The sequence below is a fragment of the Nicotiana tomentosiformis genome, chromosome 12, assembly GCF_000390325.3.
Source record: "Nicotiana tomentosiformis chromosome 12, ASM39032v3, whole genome shotgun sequence".
Taxonomy (NCBI): Eukaryota; Viridiplantae; Streptophyta; class Magnoliopsida; order Solanales; family Solanaceae; genus Nicotiana; species Nicotiana tomentosiformis.
Genome location: NC_090823.1, coordinates 64113160 through 64127623, shown reverse-complemented (window position 1 = coordinate 64127623; position 14464 = coordinate 64113160). Strand labels below are relative to the sequence as shown.

The following is a 14464-nucleotide window of genomic DNA, read 5'->3' as shown; positions in this document are numbered from 1 at the left end:
TCCATGTAAGTGAAGCTGCCTCATCTGGACTACTCAACTCATAAGCGCGCCACCACTGATAGGCTGCTCCTCTAAGCTGGAAAGTGGTAAAAAAAACCCCACTCGTCTCCGCTATGCCCATAGTACGAAGAATACGATGACACTCCTCCAGAAAACCATTAGCATCATCTATAGCCAATCCGCTGAAGGTAGGTGGATAGTACTTCTTGTACCTCTCAAGTCTGAGCTGCTCCACCTCAGAAGCAGTTGTCCTAGTCTCATGCTGAATCGGAGCTACCGGCGGCATAGGAATGAACTCTGGGGCCTGATCAACCTGGACCCTCTGCTCAGGAGTGCGGGCTGCGGAAGTCTATGCCCCTTCCCCGGCCTGAGATGTGGAAGGAGCTAGTGGGATCAATCCAGCCTGAGCTAAAGTGCTGAACATGCTCATGAACTGGGTTAGAGTCTACTGGAGGGCTGGTGCAGCAATAGGAATCTCCAGTGCCTGCTCTCCAGCAGGAATTGCAGAGGGCTCCTCTGTCGCAGCTCGAGCGGGTGCTCTGGCTGTACTTCATGGCCGTACTCTACCCCGGCCCTGGCCTCTGGCAGATCTAGTAGGAGGCGCGAGTGCCTGGTCATTAGATCCTCCGGTACGGATCCTCACCATTTGTGAGAAAGAATAGAATATAGGATTTTTAGAATTTTTGAAGTCAATAATTTTTTTTTCCGCACGACAAAGATTCAAAGTAGTGAAAATATCCTAACAGTTCCATAGCCTCCCGAGGAAATGTACAGACGTCTCCGCACCGATACGCGAGACTCTAATAAATTAGCTTGTGACTCACGACACCTATGATCCTAGAGTTCTGATACCAACTTATCACGACCCAATTTCCCCTCTATATGACATCGTGACGGTACCTAGTTGAATAATGAAATGAAAACATAAATTTAACAACTAACTGTAGCAATAACAGCATAACCGTTTGGCATGTACAATAACAACTATTCGAAAATACATAGTAATCCCAAAACCCGGAACATCGTGAATTACGAACTACAGAAAGAAAGTCTAATGTCTCTATATATCAGAGTCTAACAAAAGAAAAATACAGAAGATAATGGACATGGGAAAGAGTAGAAGGGGACTCCTAGGTCTGCAGACACGACAGATATACCTTGAAGTCTCCAAAGCTGTCCCGGCTCACTAATGGTGCGGCTAATAAGGAGCACCTGGATCTACACACGAACAACATGTGCAGAAGAGTAGCATGAGTACACCACAATCGGTACCCAGTAATTGCCAAGCCTAACCTCGGTCGAGTAGTGACGAGGTCATGTCAGGACACTACTAGTATAAATAATAATAAAGCAAGGCAAGAACAAAATATCGCAATAAAATAAAGACTGAAATTTAACAAGAAAAAATTTATAGAAGATAACAGCTCAGTACATAGAGATAACAACAGGGGATCTCCCGAGATACCATCTCGTAGTCCCAAATGTAAATGTGCAGGGGAATCACCCAAAATACCGTTCCGTAGTCCCAAAGTAAATACGCAGAACAAGGGGATCTCCCGGAATACCGTTTCATAGTCCCAAGGTAAATATGCAGTACAGGGGGATCTCCCGGAATACCGTTCCGTAGTCCCGAAGTAAATATGGAGTACAAGGGGATCTCCCGGAATACCGTTCCGTAGTCCCAAAGTAAATATGCAGCTCAACCAATAAAAATAACAGTTACAGTAAGAAAACCTACAATTTAGACTAGTTCAAGTCAAGGAAAAGAAATAGGAATTTCACTAAACATGCTGCACAGAGTTCAGATAGGCAGTTAAGACACGTAGGCATGCTATTCTAAACTAAACAGGATAGTTACATATGCTAGTGTAGTTCAAATAAGGAGAAAATAGGTTATTACTTACTGAAGAATGTGGTGTTACAACAAATAGCCTATGTACGTACTCGTCATCTCACGTACACGGTGCTCACATATCAAAACAGTATCAAATCCTAAGGGGAGTTTCCACCATACAAGGTTAGGCTAGCCACTTACCTCGAACCAAGCTCAATCAAACGGTCACAATGCCTTTCCCAGGAATGGCCCAAAACTAGCCAAAAGCAATTACATATCATAAATACAACCATAATAGACTCGTCCAATTAAGGAAATCAATAATTTAACAAAACTTCTGAAATTCTCCCTAAAATGTCGACCTGAGCCCACTTCTCGGAATCGGGTAAAAGTCACAAAATATGAACACCCATTCACTCACTAATCCAACCATATAAAAATTACTCAAATGCGACTACAAATCCCCTTCAAAACTCAAAATCTTTGTTGAAGAAGTTCTTCCAATTTTTCCCAATTTAAACCCCAAAAATCCGAAATTAGAGAGGAAATTAATGATAGATTAGTAGAATATCACCAAAATGGAGTGTAGAATCATTACCCAATCGATGTCTCTGAAAATTCCCCAAACTCTCATCCAAATTCGAGCTCCCAAAGTCAAGTTTTGATAAAAATGGAAAAACCCTCGTTTTTGAAATGTTTAATACTGCCAGTGATTCCTTAATCGCGATTGCGGAAATAGCCTCGCGATCATGAAGAACAAGTTTGCTTCCCCATAAATTAACTCTACGCGAACACGTAAAATACCACGCGAATGCTATGCTCTGGCTCTCAGACTCACGTGATCGCGAATGTCCTCAAGCGCTCGCGATGAGCAAAACGCGTGGCCCAGCTTTGGCCCACTTAACCCTACGCGAACGCGACCTTGTCTCTGCGTTCGCGAAGCACCACCTCACTTCACTACGCGTTCGCATTCCACTTTCTGTGAATGCGAAGAATAATTCCATCCTCTCGCCCAGCTAGGTTATGCGATCACGGATCACCCCACGCGATCGCATATAAGTAAACCAGAACTCAGATACCAGAAAAATTTAACAACCTCCTGGGCATCCGAAACTCAGCCGAGGCCCCCGGGACATCAACCAAAACATACCAACCAATCCTAAAACACCATGAGAACTTAGTCGAGCCCTCAAACCACATTAAACAATGCTAAAATCATGAATCGTCCTCCAATTCAAACTTAAAGAACTTAAAACTTCAAATTTCCACAACCGATGCCGAAACTTATCAAACCACGTCCGATTGACACCAAATTTTGCACACAAGTAATATTCAATATTATGGACTTACTCCAGCTTACGGAATTGGAATCTGACCCCGATATCAAAAATTTCACTATCGGTCAAAATCTCCAAAAATCCGACTTTCGCCAATTCAAGCCTAAATCAGCTACTAACCTCAAATTCACAGTCCGGACATGCTCCTAAGTCCAAAATTATCCAACGGAGCTAATGGAACCGACAGAACTTTATTCCGGAGTCATCTTCACATTGTTTTGACTACAGTTAAAATCATAAGACTTAAGCTTTCCTTTTAGGGACTAAGTGTCCCAAAACACTCCGAAACCTAAAACAAAACCTCCCGACAAGTCATATAAGCAGAAAAAGATACTGGGGAAACAATAAATAGGGAATCAAGGCTATTAATCTCAAAATGACCGGCCTGGTCATTACATCTCGCGTTTGCGACTTTCCCGGAGTTTGTCAGGCAATGCAATTAAGATCCTTTGGTCGTATTTGTGACTTCTGCAGTTGAACAAATATTGGGATTTCAGTACTTAGTCTCATTTTGTCACATTGGTTAGCCCTAGACTCGGTGGGAGGCGATTGTAGGATGAGATTTTGATACAAAGTATTGGGTAAATGGCTTTGACTCAATCTTGATTATATAACATGATTATTTATGAATTTCAACATCTAAATCATGATATTTGAATGGAAGTATTGGGTAAATGACTTTGAATATGTTTTGAATATTAAAAATTTAAGATTTGAGAGTCGAATTGGACTCGGATTTGAAAACCAAACACATATATGGACTCGTGGGGTTACAGGTAGTTGAGATCTACCCTTCGAATCGATTTTGACTGGGTGGTCCCGGGGTCTAATTTTGTTGACTTTAGGGAAATTGTACAAAGATCTTGACTTTATTAATTGAAATTGGTTTTTGTTGCATTGTTTGGTATTATTAACTCGTTTTTGCCTAGATTTGAGCCAAACGGAGGTGAATTTTAAAGGAAAAACATTTTTAGATTAATGAATTGTCCTAGTTGAGGTAAGTATCCTGCCTAACTTTGTGCGAGAGACATTGCCCCAGGATTTGGTCTATTTGCAATACTTGTACTAAGTGAAATGACGTGTACATAAGGTAACGAGTGTGCATACGAGTGTATGTGTGGTAATTGACTGGATTAGACCTTAGGGTATTAATATGCCTTGGACATGAATTGTTTGTTATTTGAAGAACTCTTATCGTTGTTCACTCCCCGTACCCTTGTGTTATTATGGTGATTCTTGTTTATATTGTTATTGAGCCGTGGGCTAAGTATTGTTGTGGCTTTGGTATTGTTGTTTGGGTGATGTGGTGGCAGATGTGCACGTGTGGTGCAGTTGATTGTTGTGTTGTGAACGAAATGCGCATGCAGCGACGTAAGGGTGGTGTGTATACTGATGCACATGCGGCAATATAAGGGAGCTTATGTGCGTGTTGCAAGTGAGGAGAAATATCATTTCGATTGCACACGCGGTGAGATAATAAGTCTTATGCGCGTGAAGCTATGTAAGGGAAAGATATTTTAAATGTGAAGCTCACACGGCGTCATGAGGGTGATTTCTGATTTAGGTCATGTGGTGCTTCAGGATGATTCTTGATGTTATTCCCTTGTTGGAACAGTTTAATGAGTTGAACATGTCATGGTTTTTCTTAAATGATTTCACTTTTGTGTTTTACATGTTTTGGTTAACTTTGCCTTGTTATCATATGCCTATTCCTTGATGCTGTCATAGTGAGTGTCTTGAATTGAATATCATCACTACTCCACCTAGGTTAGTCTAGCCTAACTTTGTGCGAGGGAAATTACCCGTAGGATTTGGTCAATTTTATATACTTGTACTATGTGAAATGACGTGTACATATAGTGACGAGTGTGTATACGGGTGTATGTGTGGTAATTGACTGGATTAGACCATAAGGTATTAATATGCCTTGGACAGGAATTGTTTGTTATTTAAAGCACTTTTATCGTTGTTCACTCCCTGTACCCTTGTGTTATTGTTGTGATTCTTTTTTATATTGTTGTTGAGCCATGGGCTAAGTATTGTTGTGGCTTTGGTATTGTTGTTTGGGTGATGTGGTGGCAGATGTGCACGTGTGGTGCGGTTGATTGTTATGTTGTGAACGACATGCGCATGCAGCAACGTAAGGGTGGTGTGTATACTGATGCACATGCGGCGATATAAGGGGGCTTATGCGCGTGTTGCAAGTAAGGGGAAATACTTCATTGCGATTGCACGCACGGTAAGATAAGGGGTCTTATGCGCGTGAAGCTATGTAAGGGAAAGAAATTTTAAATGTAAAGCTCACACAGCATCATAAGGGTGATTTTTGATTTAGGTCATGTGGTGCTTCGGGGTGATTCTTGATGTTATTCCCTTGTTGGAACGGTTTGATGAGTTGAACATGTCATGGTTTTTCTTAAAGGATTTCACTTTTGTGTTTTATATGTTTTGGTTAACTTTGCCGTGTTATCTTATGACTATTCCTATATGCTATCATAGTGAGTGTCTTGAATTGAATATCGTCACTACTCCACCTAGGTCAGTCTTGATACTTACTGAATACCGTTTGTGGTATACTCATACAGTGCTTCTACACATTTTTGTGCAGATCCAGGTACCTCAGCGCGTGCTGGTCATTAGTAAGCAATTTTTATGAGTTGTTATGGAGACTTCAAGGTATACCAGTTATCCGCTTGCAGGCCTTGGAGTCCACTTCTGGTGTTTCTTTGCTACTGTTTATTGTATTACAAAAGACTATTGTCTTTTCAGGTTCTTAGATACTTTCTATAGAACTCATGACTCAGTATTACTGGGTTTTGGAATTTATATGACTATTGTATTCCACTTTTATTTATGTTATGGCACACTTCAGCATTCATTAATGTTTAAATTTATGTCTTGTATTATTGATCTCATTATGTCATAGGCTTACCTAGTCCTAGGGTCTAGGTGCCATCCCGATCCATAAGGTAGGAGTTTGGGTCGTGACAAGTTGGTATAATGGCATTTGGTTCATAGGCTCTACGAGTCATAAACAAGTTTAGTAGAGTCTTGCAGACTGGTACGAAGACATCTGTACTTATCTTCCAGAGGCTATAGAGCCAATAGGAAATTTCACTTCTTTCTTTCCTTATCGTGCGGATTTATTGATTTCGGAATTAGAGCCTTTGTCGTTCTTTCCTCTCATGGATGGTGAGGACACGAGCTTCAATTACTGATGATGCTTCCCCTGATGCTAGTGTTGCTAGAGGCTGAGGCTGAGGCGGAGTACGTGCTGCAGCGAGGGACCGTGCTAGGGCCGCAAATGAAGAGCCACCAGTAGCTCCATTATGGGAGAAGGCACCGGAGGCGTCTGATGCTACCCCTGGACTTCAGGATACTTTGGCACATTTTCTAAGCTTGTTTGGTACCTTGGCTCAGGCGGGATTTATCCTAGTTTCCCTAGCTACTTCTCAGGATGGGGGAGGAGCTCAGACTCCCGTCACCCATACTCTAGAGTAGCGCGATCATGTTGATCATGCTCCGAGTGTTGTACTAGTATAACCCGTGATTACGATTCAACCTGAGGTCAGGCTAGTGGCGTTAGAGGAAGAGTATAAGAGGTTATCAAAGTTCTAGAAGTGTTTTCCTCCTACTTTTAGTGGCGCAGCTTCTGAGGATGCATAGTGTTTTCTGGACCAGTGTCAATAAATTCTGTGCACTATGTGCAGAGTGGAGATGAGTGGGGTCGAACTTACTACTTTCCACCTGACGAGTCTGACTTATAGATGTTGGCAGACTTATAATGATAGTTGGCCGGCTGGCGCAGCTCCACTTACTTGGGCTCAATTCAATGATCTATTTTTAAAAGAGCTTTTTCATCAAACACTTAGGGATGTGTTGGGCACCGAGTTCGAGCAGATGCGCTAGGGGACTATGAATGTGTCCAAGCATGATATAAGGTTTAGTGAATTATCTTATCATGCACCTGCGTTGGTTTTCACTGTCAGGGAGAGAGTCCGCACATTTATTGAGGGACTCGGTTATGGTCTCAGATTTGGGATGGCATAGGAGTTGGAGACTAATACTCTATTCCAGCAGGTTGTAGAGATCGCTAGGAGGTTGTAGCGTATCCGCGGCTAGGAGAGATGGGATAGGGAGGCCAAGAGACCTCTAGCTTTTGGACGGTTTACTTGTTCTCGCTCTGCAGTTTTAGCTTGTCATGGCACAAGTTATATCAGTCGACTGATTCAATGTGCGCTTCAGGTTACTCACAGTGCTCCAGCTATTTAGAGACCACAAAATACTCATTTTGGACATCCATCTTCCAGTGCAACTCTTTCACGGGGTTCCTACAATGATTATTCTAGCCGCCCGGGCATACACATTACCAGTAACCATACAAGTAGAGATGTTGTTTTGAGTGTGGTGATACTAGGAATATAGTGATGGATTGTCGCAAACTTCGGAGGGGTGGACCTCCACAGGGTATTCGGGCTATGGTTTCTTTTCCAGTTGCTACTACATCTTCACAACCAGCTAGGGGTGGAGGACAAGTGGGTAGAGGACGTGCAATAGGGGGAGGCCAGGCCCGTTGTTATGCTTTCTCTGATAGGTCTGAGGCCGTTGCATCAGATGTTATCATCACAGGTATTGTTCCAGTTTGTCATACAAATGCATCAGTTTTATTTGATACATGATCCATTTATTCGTATGCGTCATCCTATTTTTCTTCGTAATTGAATATGTCTTGTGATTCTTTGAGTTACCTCTGTTTAAGTGTCTATGCCTGTTGGGAATTCTATTATGGTAGATCGTGTTTATCATTCTTATTTGTTCACTATTGGGGATTATGCGACTAGGGTTGACCTTCGGATATGTTGGATTTTGATATAATTTTTGGCATGGATTGGTTGTCACCATGTCACACTATTCTTGCTTGTCACGATAAGTCCATGACATTGGCCATGCCTGGGTTGCCAAGGTTGGAGTGAAGGGGTACTTAGCATACTTAGCCTTTGTGAGGGATGTTATGGATAATACTCCTACCGTTAAGTCAGTTCCGGTAGTGAAAGAATTTCCAGATGTGTTTCCAGTAGACCTAATGGGCATGCCACCTGATAGGGATATTGATTTTAGTATTAACTTATTATCGGGCACTCAACCCATCTCTATTCCACCATATTGCATGGCACCAGTGGAGTTGAAGGAATTAAAGGAACAACTTCAAGAATTACTTGATAAGGGTTTCATCATACCAAGTGTCTCACCTTGGTGTGCTGCAATTCTCTTTGTGAAGAAGAAAGGCGGCTCGATGAAGATATGCATTGACAACAGGCAGTTGGAAAAGGTTATCATGAGAACACGTACCTACTACCTCATTCTATGGTATTCTCAAAGATTGATTTTAGATATGGTTACCATCAGTTGAAGATCTGGTCTTCAGATATTCTGAAGACAGCTTTCAGGATATGTTATGGCCACTACGAGTTTTTTGGTGATGTCTTTTGGACTAACCAATGCCCCAGCAGCCTTTATGGACTTGATGAAAAGCGTGTTTCAGCCATATCTTGATTCTTTCGACATCGTGTTCACTGACGGTATATTGGTGTATTATCGCATCCGGGAGGATCATGAGCAACATTTGAGGATCATGCTTAAACTTTGAGGGAGAAGAAGTTGTATGCTAAATTCTCCAAGTGCGAGTTTTGGCTTGATTCAGTGGCATTCTTGGGCCATGAGTTGTCCAGTGAGGGGATTAAGGTAGATCCGAAAAAGATTGAAGTAGTTTGGAGTTGGCGCAGGCCTCCTACCGCTGCTGAGATCCGTAGTTTTCTACTTTAGCTGGGTATTATCGCCGTCTTGTGGAGGGCTTTTTTATCCATCCCAATTTTTTTCATTAGATTGACTAAGAAGGGTGCCCTATTCAGGTGGTCTAACGAGTGTGAGGAGAGCTTTCAGAAGCTCAACACTGCCTTAACTAGAACTCTACTTCTGGTTTTGCCTTTAACATCGGATTCTTATACAATCTATGTGATGCTTCACTGATTGACATTGGGTGCGTGTTGATGTAGGAGGGTATAGTGATTGCTTATGCTTTGTTTCAGTTTAAGCCCCATAGGAAGAATTTCATAGTGCACGATTTAGAGTTGGTAGCCCTTGTTCACGCGCTCAAGATTTGGAGTCACTATCTTTACGACATGTCATGTGAGTTGTTCATGTATCACAAAAGGCAACAAGACTTATTCAAGCAGAAGGATCTGAACTTGGGGCGACAGAGGTGGTTAGAACAACTAAAGGACTGTGATATCACTATTCTTTATCATCCCGGCAAGGACAATGTAGTGGTCGATGCTTTGAGTAGGAAGGCTGAGAGCATGGGGAGTCTTGCTTTTATTCCAGTTAGGGAGGGACTGTTAGCTTTGGATGTTCAGGCTTTGGCAAACAGGTTCATGAGGTTGGTTGTTTTGGAGCCTAGTCGGGTTCTTCGTTGCATGACTTCACGGTCTTTTTTATATGAGCGCATCAAGGTACGTCAGTATGATAATCCCACTTGTTTGTCCTTAAGGACACGATGCAGCATGGTGACGCCAAAATGGTGACTATTGGTGATGATGGGGTATTGGGGCTTCAGGGCCGGATTTGTGTGCCCATTATTGATGGGTTACATGAGCTGATTCTTGAGGAGGCTCATAGTTTGCGGTATTCTATACATTCGGGCGCAGAGATGATGTACCGTGATTTAAAGCAGCACTGCTGGTGGAGAAGAATGAAGAAGATATTGTGGAGTATGTGGCTTGATGTTTGAACTATCAGCAGGTGAAGTACGAGCATCAGAGACCAGATGATTTACTCCAGAGGCTTGATATTCCGTAGGGAAGTGGTAGCGTATCACCATGAATTTTATATTTGGACTTCCACGAAACCGAGGGGATTCGAAGTTGTGTGGGTCATTGTGGACAGACTGACCAAGTCTATACATTTCATTCCAGTTATGACTACTTTCCATTCAGAGCAGCTAGCTCGGATTTATCTTCATGAGATTGTTCGCCTTCATGGTCTGCTGATATCTATAATCCCTGATCGGGGCACGTAATTCACATTTCATTTTTGCAAAGTCGTGCAGTGTGAGTTGGGCATACAGGTTGAGCTGAGTAGGGAATTTCATCCACAAACGGATGGGCAATCCGAGCACACTATTCAGATTTTGGAGGACATATTACGTGCATGTGTTATTGATTTTGGGGTTCATGGGATCCGTTTCTATCGCTAGCAGAGTTAGCTTACAACAATAGCCATTAGTCAAGCATCCAGACGGCTCCGTACGAGGCCTTATATGGGAGGCGATGTCATTCTCCGACTAGTTGGTTTGACCCTAGGGAGGCTAGGTTGTTGGACACTGATTTTGTTCGTAATGCTTTGGAGAAAGTGATGTTGATTCGGGATCGGCTTCGTACAACATAGTCCAGGCAGAAGAGTTATGCTGATCGGAGGGTTCGTGATGTGGCGTTCATGGTGGGTGAGAGGGTTCTACTCAGAGTTTCCCCCATGAAGGGTGTGATGAGGTTTAGGAAGAAGGGCAAGTTGCGCTCTTGGTAATTCGTCTTTTTGAGGTTCCTGAGAGAGTGGATGAGGTGGCCAACAAACATGCATTGCCACCCAGCTTAACAGAAGTTCACCCCGTGTTCCATGTATCCATGTCCGTAATAATTATGGCGATCCGTCATATGCGTTAGATTTTAGCTCAGTATAATTGGAGAAGGATTTAACTTATGTAGAGGAGTCCATAAGTTGAGGTCCAAGAACAGAGCATCGGTGAAGGTTCAGTGGAGAGGTCAACCGGTCTAAGAGGAAACTTGAGAGACCAAGAATGATGGTGCGTGCACAAGTGAGCAGATGTTATCCATTTGAATCAAAAGGTCCTATAAGATATTCATCAGGTATAGTCCTTGGTTGCGAATTTGGGGAAGCAAGTGGGAAGTATTAACCTGGGGTTATAACTCGATTCAAGGAAATCATTATAGAACTCAATTCCTAAATAGGTTGTATGTAAGAGAATTATGGTAAAGAGGCTTCACGAATAATGTGTCTCGTTCAAAAAGTAGGTACATACAATGTTTTGTGATTCAGTGTCTTGTTAAGACCATATTTACGTTGGCTCTTCAATATAGATGTACATATACGAAAAGGAAAATTACGTGGTGTAGTAAGGAGTGACTTCCTTGGTGACATCGGGTTGCCGGGGCAGTGCCTTAACTAATGCCCCTCAACTCTACACCCATAACATGCATTGGTACAATAGTGGCATACCCCTGAATGACTCTCCTACACTTCCCGCAAAGAGGATGAGGTCCTCAAAGTTGGCTCGCCCCACTAACCTAATATTTACCCTTTTGCATACATCATAAGCGTCCCCCCTATCCTTCCTCCAAGCCCTCATGGCGGGTGTAACAATCTATAACATTTATTATTCTTGTGTCCCCTATCTCCACAACCATAACATATTTCAAGAGTCATCCAACATGTCCCCAAGTGGCGCTTCTTTCAAATCGAACATTCCGGCTTTTTGGTACAAATAACCCTCTTTTGTTTCCAATGTGCTCGCTCTACATGATTCGGTGGCGAGGTGACATTAAGGGGGAACAAGGGCATTTCCCCTAGAACCTAATGCATCCAATGCCTCTAGGGCTCAACCCATTCTCCCAACGAACTCTTGTGCAATCTCCCCCAGATTCAATAACGGGGTCACTCCCTCCTCACAGCTTCAAATTCAAGGTCTACTCATCCGAAAAATGAGACATGATGGGGAAATTATCTTCCCATATTGAGCTCTATCATACAATCTAGAATATCAAAGAAGGGTGGCATTCCTAAATGTCCAAGTAGCCTCCTAGTTATAGATGTGGTCGACAACACAACAATAAGAAGGACTCTACTAGACACGGCTCTGAGACATCCGAGGATACTTTAAAACCTTAGTTTCTGATACCAAGCTTGTCATGCCCTGACCTTGTGGAGCTCAACCCGTGCTCGACCAAGACATCCCAGTAAAGCAAGCCTACTTGATGCGTTCTACCCAACTTTACCAATGATCAATTTAAGACTTAGTAATAAGAAATAGACATGAGAGGAGTAAAGTGTACCACATCCTTTTTCCATAACGTATAGGAGCTTCATATACAATTTAAAAAATATTACAAGTTCATAGTTGTGATGGAAAAACATTTTTGACAAATACAAACATTTCTAGTTCATTACCCCAAATCAAACACCACCCACAACATATTTGCAGAGCCTCTAAGTGTGATAGAAGAGCATGGAAGTGCTATACCTCAAAACACAATGTACAATACTAAATAACATACAGCCCGGAACAGAATAGGTCTCACCAAATCTGCTGAGTAGAGGGTAAATACTAACGAAGAATAAAGTCACCTGCTGAGGAACCACCTGTATCCATTAAAGATGTAGTGCCCCTGGCAAAAGGGGCGTTAGTACATATGGAATAGTACTAGTATGTAGGGCAGACAAAACAATGTGTAAAAAGTAAGTAGCTCAAAGAGAGGTAAATGAGACACATCAAGAAACTATAAAACAAAATATATGATCGTATGCAAGTGAGCCACATGAGCTATGGTATAGGATACAACCAGTATAATATAAATGTATACTATGTACCAACCAAGGAGAATGAAAATGGCACCTATTATTCATGCTGGCTATGCGCCTCACCAATCCGTCCATAGCCATCTCTTACTATGCACCTATGCGTTTCACAGACCGTCCATAGGGTACACCTAATCCTTATGCTGACTATGTGCGCCACTAGTCTGTCCATAGCCAAAGTTTACTAGGCACTTATGCGTTTCACAGACTTTCCATAGGGTTCATCTATACTATGCACCTATGCGTTTCACTGGCCGTCCATAGGGCCCATCTATACTATGCACCTATGCATTTCACAGGTTGTCCATAGGGCCCATCTATACTATGCACCTATGCGTTTCAAAGACCGTCCATAGGGCTCATAACATATTATCATGCACATGACTATATGTAAGCTCAAAGCGACATGAGTTACAGTACATTTAATACCTTAAGTTCCCAAATTATTGGAATACTTCATGCTCATGCTCATCATGGAGAAACATAGCTTATTTCATTAGCAGATATGTGGTGAATCATTGAGTAGATTTTAATGACTCATGGAGCCAATTCCTTTTCTTTAAGGTTTATCATCATAGATTAGTACATCTGTCTTTCATCTCGTGATGTGCTAATTTGTTATCTTAAGGTCATTAGCCAAGTTCATGATTCTTGGGGACTTAACATCAAGGTCGTTTGTATTTATTATTTTAGAAGCATACATACTATGATTGCAATCATTGGAATGCCTTAATTTCAACGTCATGCTTATTTGTAAACTTCAATCTCTACTACATTGCCATGGGTCACCAAACCTTAAAGGTATTTAAAAATTAGGAATCATTGCTACAACCACACGAGTAATAAGAGCTTAAGATAGTCAGAATTTATCTGGGGGGGTGTTGCGACGAAACACACTCACGCAAGTATACGCGGTCGTCAAGTAATAAAGTGACTAAAAGTCGGATGTCGAACCCACGAGGACTTATGATTAACTATTAACTAAATTAGACTATCCTAATTATCTAAACAAAAATTAAACCTAAAAATATTTGATTCTAAACTAATTAAATAAAAAAATATAAATAATGAACTTTGAACAGAGAAAGAGCAGATTTTTATGATATCAATGTAATGAAAACGATCTAAGGTTATGGGCTATCTAACAATCCTATTGTATTCTTCAATTGAATTGACAGACTAATTTATCTAGCTTATTGGTTGACAGGGTTAATATTGCTCATAAGAATCTGTCGAGTTCTTACTCGCCTATTCAAGCTAACCTAACGCCTATATGTCTATGGAGTTAGGATCAACAAGAACGCATTTATAATTCCTGTAAATCAACCAAGCAAGGCAATTAGGTATATGTCTATCCTAACCACGAATCCGTTTCCCGATGCCCGAGTTCAAGAACTTGCCCTACTCAATCCTGTATGCAATATAGAATTCCCACTTTCGAGTTCAATTCTAGATTCGTAGATAATATTCAATTGGTGATCAAGCAATCAAATAAATAAGTGCAAGATTGAATAAATAAACTAATATGATAAATCAAGAAGTCAAAATCAATATCCGAATAACAATAGTCATGAAAGAACCACAACCCTAGAACGTGAAGTTTAGCTCCATATAGACATGGTAGCCAAACAACAAATCATACAAAGAA

General features: G+C 41.6%; 1 protein-coding gene across 1 annotated transcript in view; it reads left to right on the top strand.

Moving 5' to 3' along the window:
• Positions 1–7598: 7598 nt before the first annotated feature.
• The window catches only part of LOC138902764 (uncharacterized), a 31732-nt gene continuing 24866 nt past the window's right edge, over positions 7599–14464 (top strand). The window contains exons 1-4 of the mRNA XM_070190662.1: positions 7599–7800; positions 8103–8500; positions 9225–9680; positions 9731–9845. Of these exons, the coding sequence (XP_070046763.1) occupies positions 7599–7800; positions 8103–8500; positions 9225–9680; positions 9731–9845 (1171 nt within the window). The remainder of the gene's footprint in view (positions 7801–8102; positions 8501–9224; positions 9681–9730; positions 9846–14464) is intronic.